The sequence below is a fragment of the Triticum dicoccoides genome, chromosome 5A (genome assembly GCF_002162155.2).
Source record: "Triticum dicoccoides isolate Atlit2015 ecotype Zavitan chromosome 5A, WEW_v2.0, whole genome shotgun sequence".
In the NCBI taxonomy this organism is placed as follows: Eukaryota; Viridiplantae; Streptophyta; class Magnoliopsida; order Poales; family Poaceae; genus Triticum; species Triticum dicoccoides.
In genome coordinates, this window is record NC_041388.1 from 645,418,960 (window position 1) to 645,434,453 (window position 15,494).

General features: G+C 46.0%; 1 protein-coding gene and 1 non-coding gene across 2 annotated transcripts in view; one reads left to right on the forward strand and one right to left on the reverse strand.

The window, feature by feature from the left end:
• The window catches only part of LOC119303708 (probable protein phosphatase 2C 80), a 4,029-nt gene extending 1,817 nt beyond the window's left edge, over window positions 1-2,212 (forward strand). The window contains exons 3-5 of the mRNA XM_037580846.1: window positions 358-682; window positions 1,276-1,425; window positions 1,589-2,212. Coding sequence (XP_037436743.1) covers window positions 358-682; window positions 1,276-1,425; window positions 1,589-1,885 — 772 coding nt within the window. The 3' untranslated portion in view covers window positions 1,886-2,212. The remainder of the gene's footprint in view (window positions 1-357; window positions 683-1,275; window positions 1,426-1,588) is intronic.
• An 845-nt stretch (window positions 2,213-3,057) lies between these two features.
• Window positions 3,058-3,218, reverse strand: LOC119304442. Its single transcript, XR_005148270.1, has one exon. It is a non-coding gene; the product is annotated as a U1 spliceosomal RNA (small nuclear RNA).
• Between the last annotated feature and the right edge of the window lie 12,276 nt (window positions 3,219-15,494).

Consider the following 15,494-nt stretch of genomic DNA (forward strand, 5'->3'; position numbering starts at 1 on the left):
TCACCCCTTCCCTCCCTTGAAAGTTTGCACCAATCTTAAAGTTGCTTAAAAAGCCTATCCCCGTATTAGCTTGCAGTTCAAACATATTGAATAAATTGATTTAGATACAAAAGACTTCATTATTCCTTTTTTGGATAACAGCAACAGGACGGCACAAAATTTAGACATTGAACATGAACCAACTATTTGCGGCCAATTTCCTACACACTAGTTCATTGCATCTTAAGGAAATTTGCTCTCATGTTGTTTCCAGTGTCACATTAGAAGCATTTACATTTCTGCTCTTATCTTCTGATAGCAACTGTTCTATTTCTTTTTTTGCACCTGTTGTTGGTTGGCTGAAAACTTTTTCTACAGGAAGTCACCTGCTCCTGAAAAACTGAAGCTGGTCTCAGGTTCTTGTTACCTGCCTCATCCTGCTAAGGAGGCGACTGGCGGCGAAGATGGTCACTTCATTTGCATTGATGAACAGGCGATTGGTGTGGCAGATGGTGTTGGTGGTTGGGCAGATCACGGTGTTGATGCTGGACTATATGCGAAAGAACTAATGAGTAAATCAATGAGTGCTATCAAGGATGAACCAGAAGGTGCAATTGACCCATCAAGAGTTCTGGAGAAAGCTTTTACAGGCACCAAAGCAAGGGGATCATCAACTGCTTGCATCATCACTCTTAAAGAACAGGTTAGCCAGATTTTCTGACTTTACTTAATCGTTGTTCATTGTAGTCTCCTTCTGTTGCCAGTTGATTTATTGTGCTGAGTAAACACAAATTGTTACTATGTAGTTTCTTTGGACCATGTACTCCCTCCGTTACTAAATATTTGTCTTTCTAGAGATTTCAACAAGTGACTACATACGGAGCAAAATGAGTGAATCTACACTCTAAAATATGTCTATATACATCCGTATGTGGTAGTCCATTTGAAATCTCTAAAAAGACAAATATTTAGGAACGGAGGGAGTATAACACATTAAGGCGCCTCCCACATGATCGGAAGAAAAAGGGGTCGTTGATGTAGTAAAACGAGGATAGCTGAAATTGCACTTTTGGTGCTACATTCTTGGATCTCTATGGTGCTGTGGTATTCTCGTCCATGAGTATAAAAGTAACTGTATTGATAAATCTCGTATTCATCTGTTTGGTCATGTCTGAGCACTTTCAATTCAACAGAACTAGAAGTTCCTGATTCATATTTCTGGAAAGGAACACATTTACTTTGCAGTCCTTTTTTCTAGTTTAGTGATGCTTACTATCATGCTATTTAAACTTGCAGGGTCTTCATGCTGTAAATCTTGGGGACAGTGGCTTCATAGTGGTCAGAGATGGCCGCACTGTTCTCAAATCACCTTCACAGCAGCATGATTTTAATTTTACTTATCAGCTCGAGAGTGGGGGTGGCAGTGATCTTCCAAGTTCTGCCGACGTGAGTACATCCTGACTTTGCAGTGATCTTCCTTTATCTTTGAATCCTTGCTTGGAGAACTCTGATACAACATCAACATATTAACTCAGAAGTCTTCTCTGGAGTATTAAGTTTATAGCATCGAAATATTTTATAGCATGACGCCCTGTACTCACTTATGTAGGTATTTCACTACTCGGTTGCTTCTGGTGATGTTATCATTGCCGGCACGGATGGGCTTTTCGACAACCTGTACGACAACGAAATCACTGCCGTCGTTGTCGAGGCCCTCAGGAGTGGCCTCGGTGCCCAGGGCACAGCTCAGAAAATCGCCGCCCTTGCTCGGGAGAGAGCAGAGGATAAGCACAGGCAGTCACCCTTTGCAGCCGCTGCTCAGGAGGCTGGGTACAGGTACTATGGAGGGAAGCTCGACGACATCACGGTCGTGGTGTCATACGTGATGAGCGCAGCAGCTGTTTAATGCGATGATGCTTCTATTTTCTGTTGTAATGTACATAACCTTTGCCCCAAACTCATGGGAGCTCCTACGCCCCGGGGAGTAGATTCCTAGGCTGGTTTATTCGAGTGTTGGGGATCTCCTGACACCTTAATGTTTTAGAGTATTGAGATTGCGCTTTGGCTCGGGAAATTGTGGCGAAAAACCATGTCTGCCCCCCTTCTCATTTAGCACTACATGAGATGCTTCTTGTAAACCCATCCTTGGTGGAAGGAGAACCACCACCTGCTGGCAAAGTTTTGTTGTATTCATATATTCGGTGCTACTTAGTTGCTAAACATGTTTGCCTTATCGTGCTGCTGAGAGATAGGCTGTTGTGAGTTCTTGCTGTGCGTTAGCTCACCAAACTGCTGCGAGCAATTCCCTTAAAAAGGTGTTGTGAACAACTGAATCAAAATAATGTATCAAGGCAATTTTATTTACATGCTGTCGCACGGTGTTTGTGCCGTCACTTTCGAGATCTCGAAGTGGACAGTTTTGCTGGCATAGCGAAGCTTTGCTGTTTCTGCCGTGCCGCATTAGTTGAGACTTGGAAAGCATTGTTTCTTTTGCGAGAATTAAGATAGCGTCGCTATGCAGCAAGTGTTTCGGAGCGGATTTACGGCAAAAGGTTTGAGTAGAGAAGGGCGTGTGATATTCGTAAGTTCGTTGCTTTAAGCTGGACTGGGTTCTGATCTGAAGCATGCCGTAACGGTCATCTTCAGGTCAGGTACTGGTCTGAGTTCAGCGCCGATTTGAGCATGCCCTTTACGCCAGATACCTGCCTCTGCACTTTTCTTCTGTATTTGTAGTCATCATGCAATATGGCAAATCTGGCCAACTTCTTCAAAGAAAAACAGATTTTTGTTGCTCGTTGTGGGGTTCAGACGAAGGACCTGAATGTGAGAACAACATTTGCATGCATGGTAGGCCAGGGACCTGAATGTGAGAACAACATTTGCATGCATGGAGGTCGGTAACAGGACCAGTTGCCATCACCGAAGTTCTCACTTTCTTGATCAGAGAACACACTGCCTGAAACTGCTTTTGGCTCCCGCTCGCTGTGCAACACATGAACCAGACAAAGGACTGGAATGCAAAACCAGTTTACATCCTGCAAGCCTTGCCAGGGACCAGGATTTAATTTGAATTAATTGGCAGGGGCCGCGTGAACGCGTACCCCCTCTATCACAAATTATGACGTTCATTCTCCCACTTGGGGAGATGATGGGCCAACGCACCCACCAAGTGAAATGCGGGCCATTGACCCAGGCCACGAGCCTTCTTGATCGCTCGTCGACCCTGTCCAGGTAAGTAAGGAGAACGTAGCACCTCGCCCTCCTCTTAGGCCAACTCCACCGCGCGACCCCAAACGAACGTCCGTTTTGTCCGGATTCTGTCCGTTTAGGTAGCAATTTGGGGTCGTGTCCGGGCGTGTCCTGAGATGCGGTGGCCGTGCGCCCACCGCGCGGACGCATCCTTTTGCCCTATCCTGTCCGTCAGGGCCAAAAATGCCTAAATTTTCATCAAAACTAGTTTACAACCCAAATATTTGTCTGAAAATTAAAATAGTTTTACAACCCAATTGAAATTGTCTTTAATAAAATATTTTTACAACCAAATCGAAATTGTCTTGACTAAACATACAATGGACCAATACATCTATTGGTTGCCAATGAGATCCCACACGTGCTCAACCAAGTCATTTTGAAGATTCAAATGAAAGTGCCAATCACGCATCTCATGATGGAATTGAGCAAACTGTTCAAATGTGGCCGGGTCTTGGTGCAGGGGCTCAATATTTTCACCTTGATAGTCAAAATCCTTGGTCGAAGATACTCTCATCACGCTCGTCCTCGACGATCATGTTGTGCATGATCACACAAGCAGTCATCACCTCCCAAAGCTTCCTTTCATCCCATGACAGTGCAGGGTTTCGAACGATACCCCACCGGGATTGAAGCACACCAAAAGCACGTTCAACATCCTTTCTAACACTCTCTTGCATTTGGGCAAATCTCTTTCTCTTCTCACCTTGGGGTTTCGAGATTGTCTTCATAAAAGTTGACCACTGAGGATATATACCATCTGCTAGATAGTATCTCTTGTTGTAATGGTGGCTGTTGATCTCAAAGTTGACAGGTGGGGAGTGGCCTTCTGCAAGCCTCGCGAAGACTGGAGAACGCTGCAGCACGTTGATATCATTGTGAGAACCTGTCATGCCGAAGAAAGAATGCCATATCCAAAGATCCTGTGATGCCACCGCTTCTAATATGATAGTGCACGCCTTGACATGCCCTTTGTACTGGCCCTGCCAAGCAAATGGACAGTTCTTCCACTCCCATTGCATACAATCTATGCTGCCAAGCATGCCTGGAAAGCCTCTAGCTGCGTTGGTCGCCAACAATCTCTCTGTATCAACGGCAGTTGGCTGCCTCAAGTACTCTGGGCCAAACACCTCGATCACAGCCTGGCAAAACTTGTACATTGATATCAGACATGTTGTCTCACTCATACGCACATACTCATCCACCAGATCGCCTGGAATTCCATATGCAAGCATGCGGATGGCCGCGGTGCATTTCTGGTAAGAGGAGAATCCAAGCTTGCCAAGGGCATCCGTCTTGCACTCGAAGTATGGGTCATGAGCAACCACTCCCTCTCGGATACGATTGAACACATGCCTTGCCATTCGAAAACGGCGACGGAATTTATCCGGCTTGAAGAGCGGGGTGTTGGCAAAGTAATCGGCATAGAGCAGGGCGTGCCCTCTCTCCCTGTTGCGGTTCAGGTTGGGAGCACGGCCAGGGAGTGACCCCCTGTACCGAGGAAGCTGCCGTTGAATGTGGTCGTGAACGACCAGTGCAGCCACCACAATATCTTCATCATCCGACGACGAATCGTCCGATGAACAAAGAAAGTGATGGAAGAAAAACTCGTCTCCACTGTCCATACCTTTGTGGGCAAAATGCCGAACACCTTGCGGGCGTGGTGGCGAAGATCACCTCGACGCAGCAGGGGTGGTTGCCGTCCGGCTACTGGCTGCTGTGGAGCTCTCGTCGGGAGCTGCCGAGGACGCCGTGCTGCGTCGCCGACGGTCCTGTCCCCTCTGCGACCGGCAAAGACGTCGACGGCCAAACCTCCGATCGACGGCCAAAACTACGGCCACAGCACGGGCGTGGTGGCGGCCATGTCGAGAAGTGGTTTGGTAGGGACGGCTGGAGGCTGCGCGGCGAGGAGGCGGCCGGAGAATAGCGGCGGCGCCGGCGGCGGGGCGGGGCGAGAGAGAGGGTGGAAGCGTTGGGAGCGGAGGGACTGCTAGTGTCCCCGACAGGCGGGCCAGGGGGGTCAAGGGCGTGCGTCCAAAATGTCCGCGCGCGTCCGTTTCACCCCAAACCGAGCGCAAGTTTGGGCCGGGATGGGTCGAAAACGGACGGAATCCGGACATTTGTTCGTTTGAGGCCGTGCGCTGGGCTGCGCTATTCGTCTGTTTTACCCCAAACGAACGGGGTCGGACAGAATAGAGTCGCGCGGTGGAGTTGGTCCCCCTCGATTCCCCTCGGCTAGGCGAGGTGGTACTAAAAACTGAAGAGCAGCGGCAGCGGGCGTGAAGGGAGTCACGGGGAGACGCGCGATTAGCTAGCTTCAGAATTTAGTGGGCTCACGTTTGACCTATCAGGCCCTACATACAGCAGCAAGACGCGGGCCTTGAGAGAGTACCAGTTTTGTGCTCTTGCTGTGCAATCGTGTTGCTCACCACTAAAAAAAAAAAGAACAAAGTGTAATCGTGTTGCTCTCTCCTCTACGAAGAATGAGCCATGGCAATTGTTTCCTCTCTAAAAGGAAACAGGTACATGACAATTCAACAAAAAAATCAGGAAAATTATAAATAAACTCATGTGCATTTAAAGTTTCTTCATTCGTTTCTTTTGGAAGAGTTTCCTCTCAGTTCTCTGTGTGGAAGTTTTTTTTGTTGTTATGGTGAAAACGAAATATGTTTAGCTTTTAGTGGTAGTTGAGGTGTGTGATGGTGCTTTCCTTCAATAGCTAAATCTACCATGCTAAAAAAACATACACATACCGGTAGACATGTACTCCCTCCGTCTCATAATGTAGTGCATGTAGATTTTTAAAAAAATCAAACCTCACAAACTTTGACCAAGTTTTCATTTACATCAAAAATGCCAAACACAACATATATAATTAGATTCATCATAAGATGCAGTTTCATATTTTATATTTTTGATATTGCAAAGTTTGACTTTTTTAAAATCTATATGCACTACATTATGAAACGGAGGGAGGTCTACAATATTGAGTCTGTGTCCAAGGTAGTCATATTCCAGATCATGTTGAGTTGCTCACCACTAAAAAAAATTCCGGAGGCCGACATAAGCCAATTGGCTTCCCCGAGGCCGATGCCGTATTATTTTTGAAATAAATCTAAACAGCGCAATAATTCTTAAATTTACTAAAAATAGTGCATTATTTAAAAAAATAGCCTAGTATGAGTTGTTCAGATGGGGTATTCTTCCTTTTCTTTCCAGCCCATTTTTAATCTGATTTGATGCAAAGTAAACTAACGCAATAAATAGTGTATATTCTCTCCGGTTGGGGATCAGTAGACCTCCCATCTTCTGTACAACGTAACGGCAATCCAAAGTTTGCAATACTTCTACGAATACATGGTTTTTGCACAATGTGTGGGCTATTTGTACTCGACATGCGCACACCTCGGCATTGAGAGCGTTGTATGATGATTTCACGCTCCTGATCTGGCCGATTTCTCGGTCTCCGTGAGTATGTATCCTGATGACCATTGAGCTTTTTTTTTAAGGAAGAGAGTTCTAAATTTCTTTGCCTTCAATTTGTAGTTAATAGTATGCTTGCTCATTTTCGTGATCCATATTCTGATCCTCCAGTTTGTTACTTCACTTCGTTATTGACATTGTAACCACAAACTGCTAGGGAACTCTTATCCTTCTTCAGGACAGGTTATGAGTAAGCATGTGGCAACAATAATTGGAAATAGATATTTTAGAACTTGCAATGGCACCCACAGCAGCATTACGGAGGGATATACGACCAAATAAATATCTCTAGGAAAAATGTTGTACAAGGAAAACATAGGTGTGTGTTAATATCCATGGAATCGAGAGTCGCATGCCGAAGTTGACATTTTTTATGTAAAAGGAAGTACCTGGTAGATGTGGATAGGACAGATGCAATTTTGTGCTTCAATTCACTTTTCAATCAAAAGTATTTTGTTTCTACTCTTTTTTTCTGCTCTTCTTGTTACTCAATATTATCATGTGAGTAGCTTTAGTTTTGCAATGTTGGTCCGAAGTTGATCGCTAGAAGTAGCACTGGTGTATATGATATTAATCAAATGACTTTTTAGGTTGGTGGTGCATGGCGAGGTCGGGACACGTTTCTAAATCCTCTGGCCACCCGCCACTTTCATTTCCAAGTAAAATAATAATAATGTGCGGACCACAAAAATATTTTGACATAAAAAGGGAAGATTGACAATGATTTAAAGAAGCAAGTGATATAACACAAATCTCTATCTCTCCATATACTACTTAAAAATAACGTAAGGTTCCTATTTCGCTTCATGGGCAACGAACGAGTTTTTGGTGGTCAAGTTTCGGATGTGATTGACATCCACCAAGATACTCTGCATCTGACGCTTTAGCCAGTCATGATGCTTATCCTGTTTCTGATGCAGGGCCTCAAGAAGCTCTCGGTCATTGAGGACACGGGAACGCTTCCGAGGCCTTTGGGCAACCGTACTTGTTGTGGCTTCAGTGTTGGCACGATGTGGCACTCCCATATTCCCAGCAAGAGGATAAGTGGGGGTTGCAACATTAAGAACAAGAATTCCCTCCATTGGTTGCGAGAAGCTATGGTGTTCAGCATTCTGAAGATGTATAGGCTGCTTGGCTGGCTCGGGATAGTTGTCTTCAATGGACAGATCAACCTCAGGCAGAAAGACAAGATGGTTGCGCGCTGAGGGCTGATAGTCAATAGTAGAATGGAGCTTGATCAGCCGCATCACCCATGGAGCATAAAACTTGAGGCCAAACAGATCAATCCCTGATGTAGCAAGTTGTTTGATGAAGAAGTCCTGGGTATTGAATCTGATGCCATGGATGATATAGAATACCAAAGTCTTCATGGCTCCTTCTAGTTTGGCTTCAGAAGAGTGTCCCTTGATTGGCCAGAGAGTATGCCTCAGAATATGATAAACAGTGCGAGGCAAGTACTCGAGGTCCTTGACAAAGAACTCTTTGGGGTATTCAGCATCAGAAGGCAATGGCTTCATCATACTTAGCATCTCACTCATATTTGGCTCGGGCCTTTGGAAGATACTCTGCAGTTCATCACGATGACGCTGACAACCAGGCTCGTAGAACTCCCCTGGAGTGGGCAGGGAAGTAAGCTCGATGATGTCTTGAGCTTTGGTTTCATGATGCACATCACCTGTCATCCACTCAAGAATCCATGTCTTCGGATCCCTCTTGTAGCCGCGAATATGAAGTGTTTCATAGAACTACAACAAAAGCTCTTCATCCAGTGCTCCTTGTCTGTCACGAAAGGTAGAAGACCAACATCTCTGAAGCAGTCAAGTGCTTCTTCAAGATAGGGCAGCCCAGCAATAGCTTCACAGTCAAGACGCACGTGTGGAAAGATCCGCTCTTGATTGTATAGAATGCAGGAGTAACAGCTGCACCGCTGATGGCTCCTGAAGCGACTGGAAGAGATCTTTGACTTCGAATATGGATTCTTGGCACTGTCAAAGAAGGTGTTGTGGGCTCTGAAGCTGTGCACATTGAAAGAACCTATTGTGGTGGAAGCACCTGGAAGCCTTGGCAGCCGTGGCTTGGGCTTCTGAACATGTGGTCTCTGCTCCACATGATAGTCATATTGTGGTCCGCGAGCAGAGGGTGGAACCATGACATGCCATCTAACTGTGACAAGCTGCCCATGATCATAGGCCTATTCATATGGTGTGAGGTCTTGGAGGTGGAACATTGGCTTCAGCTCCCACATTGACTTCGAGCTCCTTATGAGCTTCAGGCACCACATTGTCTTCAGCCATGACAATGTCATTGGCTTCAGCATCGTTGTTTGTGGCAGCCCCAATGTTTTCAACCTCCGTTTGTTCAATAATAGGAGGGTCGGGCACAGTCACATTCTCCTCGAGAATGACTGGATCAACAACAAGGGGTGTGGTAACTCTTTCTTCTTCTCTTTCTCCTTGATCTTCATCGGCTGATGCAGCCGGAATGTCTTCAACAGCTTTAGCTTCATACTCGGAGACATTCGCGGTAGGGGTGGCTTCAGGAAACACTTGACATGCTACTGAGCTTTGGTGCACTTCCCTTTCCAGAATGCTCGACATGGTGACCTGTGGCCTGGGGCCTTTGCGAAGCCTGCGGAAAGCGGGCGACGCCTGTGGTGATGGAGAGGTCTGCACCATGTAATTGTCGTCGTCAAGCACCGGAGTGGTGACTTGAGGTGGTGGAGTTCTGGGTGTCTCTTCATGGACGGGGGTGTCTTGCTGAGGGCGATCGGCCCATGAATCATCCTAAGCTATTGGCGTCAAGGGACGACCAATGCTGATGAGTTCACTATTTGTAAGAACAGGCGATGATACCGACTGGTGCTCAAGTTGAGGAAGGACTACACCATCTTCAACATTGTGATCACGACCAATGTCTTCAGTTGTGGTGGGGTCAACAGCTGGAACTTCTTCATCTTCAGGAGAATCTGTGGAAGCAAGCTCGTGGATTGTAAGGCGACGCTCTTGGTTGGTGGAGGCCGGACGGGCAACCAAAATGGGCTCAACAACAAGGGGCTCAGAGGCCGCAGCACGCTCTTTCTTTGAAGACTTTGTCTTTAATTTCTTCTTGGATGGGGCCTCATCAGAGGTGTTATTGTGCTTGCGTTTCCTGGCATTAGCTTCAACTGCCCTTGTCTTCTTCAGTTCTGAGGCTGCTGAGGGGACCTTAGGCTTCGAGCCTGTCATGCTGGCAGGGAAGACAATGCGAGGTTCTTCCTGCCTTGATGCTTCAGTTCGGGCCACAACAGACTACTTCGTTGGCTTGGCAGCCATCCTGGGGTCGATTCCAGGGTGCCCAAGAGCTTTGCGCTTTTCAGCTTCATTGTGGGCTTGAACACATTTCTCTGCGAAATACTTCATGCGCTCTCGTGAGCCTTTGGCTTCTTCTCTCTTCTTGTGAAACTCTTCCTTGAGATTATGCATCATCTCTTTGAAGATTTGAACATCTGCCACACTGAGCTTGGCCATGTTTTTCTTGAAGTGTGCCTTCTCATAGTTAATCTTGTTCTTCAACTCGACGATTTTCTGAGCCACGACCAGTTCATTGGCAATGGCTCCATGGAAAGTGATGCTGATGTCCACAGGCAGCTGAAGATCATCAATACTGATGCTCTGGTCATCGAACCACTCATCGATGAAGTTGTTCAGAATGTCAACATCAAAGAGGGGCAGATCGTTGAAGATCTCCGCCTCTCGCTTGCCCTTGATTAGCCGCTCAAGGGCATCATCACCAAGATCTTCATTACTGGACAGATCAATGGTGTCTTCCTCATTCCTTAGAACGGCAACATGAGTCAATTCATGCATAGAAATCTTCTTGAGCTTCTTGGTTTTATTGGTCTTCTTGACCTTCTTGGAGACACGAGACAGGCCTTCAGACTGCACACTGGCTTCAGGAGGTGCAGTGGCCAACGACTTCAGTGTCGAAGCTTTTGGTGCGGCAGAGGGCTTCGAAGCTTTTGTCTTCTTTGTCTTCTACTTCGGTGGTGCTGGCGCATCTTCAGAGTCTGCGCCGTCAGTAGATTGCTCCACCGTAGCCCTCTGAGCAGTGATGTGTGAGCGAAGGCCATCGAAGTTGGCGAAGGGGCCGATGACATTTGTATTAGCATCGCGTGTGATGTCAGCCCTTGGAGCAGATGGACCAGGGTTGAAGTTGAGTCCCAGCTCCTTCTTGTTCTTGGTAGCTGATGCTACCTCTTGAGCATTGCGTTGGTTTTCCCTTGAAAAGGAAAGGGTGATGCAGCAGAGCAGTGTCAGTATTTCCCTCAGTTTTTGAGAACTAAGGTATCAATCCAGTAGGAGGCCACGCACGAGTCCCTCACACCTACACAAACAAATAAACTCCTCGCAACCAACGCGATAAAGGGGTTATCAATCCCTTCACGGTCACCTACGAGAGTGAGATCTGATAGATACGATAAGATAATATTTTTTGTATTTTTATGATAAAGAGAAATAAAGATGCAAGTAAAATAAATGGCAAAGGAAATAACTAAGTATTGGAAGATTAATATGATGGAAAATAGACCCGTGGGCCATAGGTTTCACTAGAGGCTTCTCTCGAGAGCATAAGTATTACGGTGGGTGAACAAATTACTGTTGAGCAATTGACAGAATTGAGCATAGTTATGAGAATATCTAGGTATGATCATGTATATAGGCATCACGTCCAAGACAATTAGACCGACTCCTGCCTGCATCTACTACTATTACTCCACACATTGACCGCTATCCAGCATGCATCTAGAGTATTAAGTTCAAGAGAACAGAGTAACGCTTTAAGCAAGATGACATGATGTAGAGGGATAAACTCATGCAATATGATATAAACCCCATCTTGTTATCCTCGATGGCAACAATACAATACGTGCCTTGCTGCCCTTACTGTCACTGGGAAAGGACACCACAAGATTGAACCCAAAGCTAAGTACTTCTCCCATTGCAAGAAAGATCAATCTAGTAGGCCAAACCAAACTGATAATTCGAAGAGATTTGCAAAGATAACCAATCATACATAAAAGAATTCAGAGAAGATTCAAATATTGTTCATAGATAAACTTGATCATAAACCCACAATTCACCGGCCTCAACAAACACACCACAAAAGAAGATTACATCAAATATATCTCCACAAGAGAGGGGGAGAACTTTGTATTGAGATCCAAAAAGAGAGAAGAAGCCATCTAGCTAATAACTATGGACCCGTAGGTCTGAAGTAAACTACTCACACTTCATCGGAGGGGCTATGGTGTTGATGTAGAAGCCCTCCGTGATCGATACCCCCTCCGGCGGAGCTTCGGAAAAGGCCCCAAGATGGGATCTCGTGGATACAGAAAGTTACGGTGGTGGAATTAGGGTTTTGGCTCCGTATCTGGTAGTTTGGGGGTACGTAGGTATATATAGGAGGAAGGAGTACGTCAGTGGAGCAACATGGGCCCCACGAGGGTGGAGGGCGCGCCTGGGGGGGGGTAGGCGCGCCCCCTACCTCGTGCCTTCCTGGTTGATTACTTGACGTAGGGTCCAAGTCCTCTGGATCATGTTTGTTTCGAAAATCATGTTCCCGAAGGTTTCATTCCGTTTGATATTCTTTTTCTGCGAAACCCTAAAATAGACAAAAAAACAGCAATTCTGGGCTAGGCCTCCGGTTAATAGGTTAGTCCCAAAAATAATATAAAAGTGTATAATAAAGCCCAATAATGTCCAAAACAGGATATAATATAGCATGGAACAATAAAAAATTATAGATACGTTGGAGATGTATCAAGCATCCCCAAGCTTAATTCTTGCTCGTCCTCGAGTAGGTAAATGATAAAAACAGAATTTTTGATGTGGAATGCTACTTGGCATAATTTCAATGTAATTCTCTTAATTGTGGTATGAATATTCAGATTCGAAAGATTCAAGACAAAAGTTCAATATTGACATGGAAATAATAATACTTCGAGCATACTAACTAAGCAATTATGTCTCTTCAAAATAACATGGCCAAAGAAAGTTATCCTTACAAAATCATATAGTCTGGCTATGCTCCATCTTCACCACACAAAGTATTTAAATCATGCACAACCCCGATGACAAGCCAAGCAATTGTTTCATACTTTTGGTGTTCTCAAACTTTTTCAATCTTCACGCAATACATGAGCGTGAGCCATGGACATAGCACTATATGTGGAATAGAATGGTGGTTGTGGAGAAAAAAAAAGGGAGAAGATAGTCTCACATCAACTAGGCGTATCAACGGGCTATGGAGATGCCCATTAATAGATATCAATGTGAGTGAGTAGGGATTGCCATGCAACGGATGCACCAGAGCTATAAGTATATGAAAGCTGAACAAAAAGAACTAAGTGGGTGTGCATCCAACTTGCTTGCTCACGAAGACCTAGGGCATTTTGAGGAAGCCCATCGTTGGAATATACAAGCCAAGTTCTATAATGAAAAATTCTCACTAGTGTATGAAAGTGATAGCATAAGATACTCTCTATCATGAAGATCATGGTGCTACTTTGAAGCACAAGTGTGGAAAAAAGGATAGTAGTATTGCCCCTTTTTATTTATTTATCCCTTTTTTTCTTGGGCCTTCCCTTTTTTTTAATTTGGCCTTTTCGCTTTTTTTATTGGGACAATACTCTATGAATGATGATCATCACACTTCTATTTATTTACAACTCAATGATTACAACTCGATACCAGAACAAAGTATGACTCTATATGAATGCCTCCGGCGGTATACCGGGATAGCAATGATGCATGAGTGAATTATATGAAAGAATTATGAACGGTGGCTTTGCCACAACTAAAATGTCAACTACATGATCATGCGAAGCAATATGACAATGATGGAGCGTGTCATAGTAAACGGAACGGTGGAAAGTTGCACGGCAATATATCTCAGAATGGCTATGGAAATGCCATGATAGGTAGGTATGGTGGCTGTTTTGAGGAAGGTATATGGTGGGTGTCGGTGTCAAAACCGGCGGATCTCGGGTAGGGGGTCCCGAACTGTGTGTCTAAGGCAGATGGTAACAGGAGGCAGGGGACACGATGTTTTACCCAGGTTCGGGCCCTCTTGATGGAGGTAAAACCCTATGTCCTGCTTGACTATTCTTGATAATATGGGTAGTACAAGAGTTGATCTACCACGAGATCGGAGAGGCTAAACCCTAGAAGCTAGCCTATGGTATGCTTGTCTATTGTCCTACGGACTAAAACCCTCCAGTTTATATAGACACCGGAGGGGGCTAGGGTTACACAAGGTCGGTTACAAAGGAGGAGATATACATATCCGTATTGCCTAGCTTGCCTTCCACGCCAAGTAGAGTCCCATCCGGACACAGGACGAAGTCTTCAATCTCGTATCTTCATAGTCCATCAGTCCGGCCAAAGGATATAATCCGGCTGTCCGGATACCCCCTAATCCAGGACTCCCTCAGTAGCCCCCGAATCAGACTTCAATGACGATGAGTCTGGCGCGCAGTGTTGTCTTTGGCATTGCAAGGCGGGTTCTTCTCCAAATTTCGAACTTTTGTTAAGCATCGTCCGGCCCCATAAATGTTGGACCTCATGGCTTCTGTGCCCCATAAGGGCTATCTCCCACGCGTCGAATGAATACGAGGCGCCAGGGCATTTTTACATTCGCCCCCCTAGCCAGATAAATAAATTGTCTATTAAAGGGATGGGGATTCTTAGATCTAATCCATATCATCCTCCCCCAGCGAGAATCCATCGGAGTGCGCTTCGGAAAAATCCACTCCAACATGGCCGACCTCCGCAGCTCCTCCTCCCGCCCCCGTAGCCCTAAGCCCGGTGATTGGGAGAGGTGTTCAGTCCCACACAGTCGATTAGTCGAACTGCAGACTAAGGGATTTCTCCCTCCAGTGTATATGGTTCCCGTACGAGCCGGGCTCGCCACCTACAATGGCGGGGAGCAAGCGGAGAGCTTCCCCAGCCCCTCTACGGGGGAGCGGGTATGCCTTGTTCCTTATTTATTAAGGGGACTCGAATTTCCAATTCATCCGTTCCTCCGCGGGCTCCTGGAGTTTTACGGCCTCCAACTGCATAATTTCACCCATGCTTCCATATTACACATCGCCGGCTATGTTGCCCTTTGCGAGTTATTCCTGGGCTGCGAGGCTCATTTCGAGCTGTGGAAAAGGTTATTTTGCCTCGTCCCCCACACACAGAAGGGGTCACTTTATCAAGTGGGCGGAGCCGAAATATGGCGCATCGCCGAAACCGGATACCTGTCCGGTACTCCGAAGAAGACGTCCGAAGACTGGCCTTCGGAATGGTTTTATATGGAGGACGTCCCCCTTCCGGACCCTGTTCGGCGGGGTCTTCCTAAGTTCAACAATGCTCCTCTGAAGAAACGCCGAAGTTGGCGCCCACGGAGCCCCCAGGAGGAAGACAACGAAGAAGTCCTTTACCTGATGAACCGGATTAAAGCGCCGGCTCAATCAGGATTGACAGTAATCGAGGTTATGTCAATATGCATAATGCGGGGAGTGCAGCCACTTCAATATCGAGGGCACCCCCTATGGTGTTTTAACGGGGAAGACGATGCCACTCGTTGCGGGCGTAAGGGTCCGGACAATGCTGCCGCTTTAGCAAAAAATTTGTCCGATTTGTTCAAGGGAGAGGAAGAGGAGTTCGTCCGCATCAAGCCACAGGATGGATTCTCTATGTACAACCCTCCAAGCTGGGTGAGTTATATCTCCCTACTCCCATTCTTCCCGCATTCTTTGT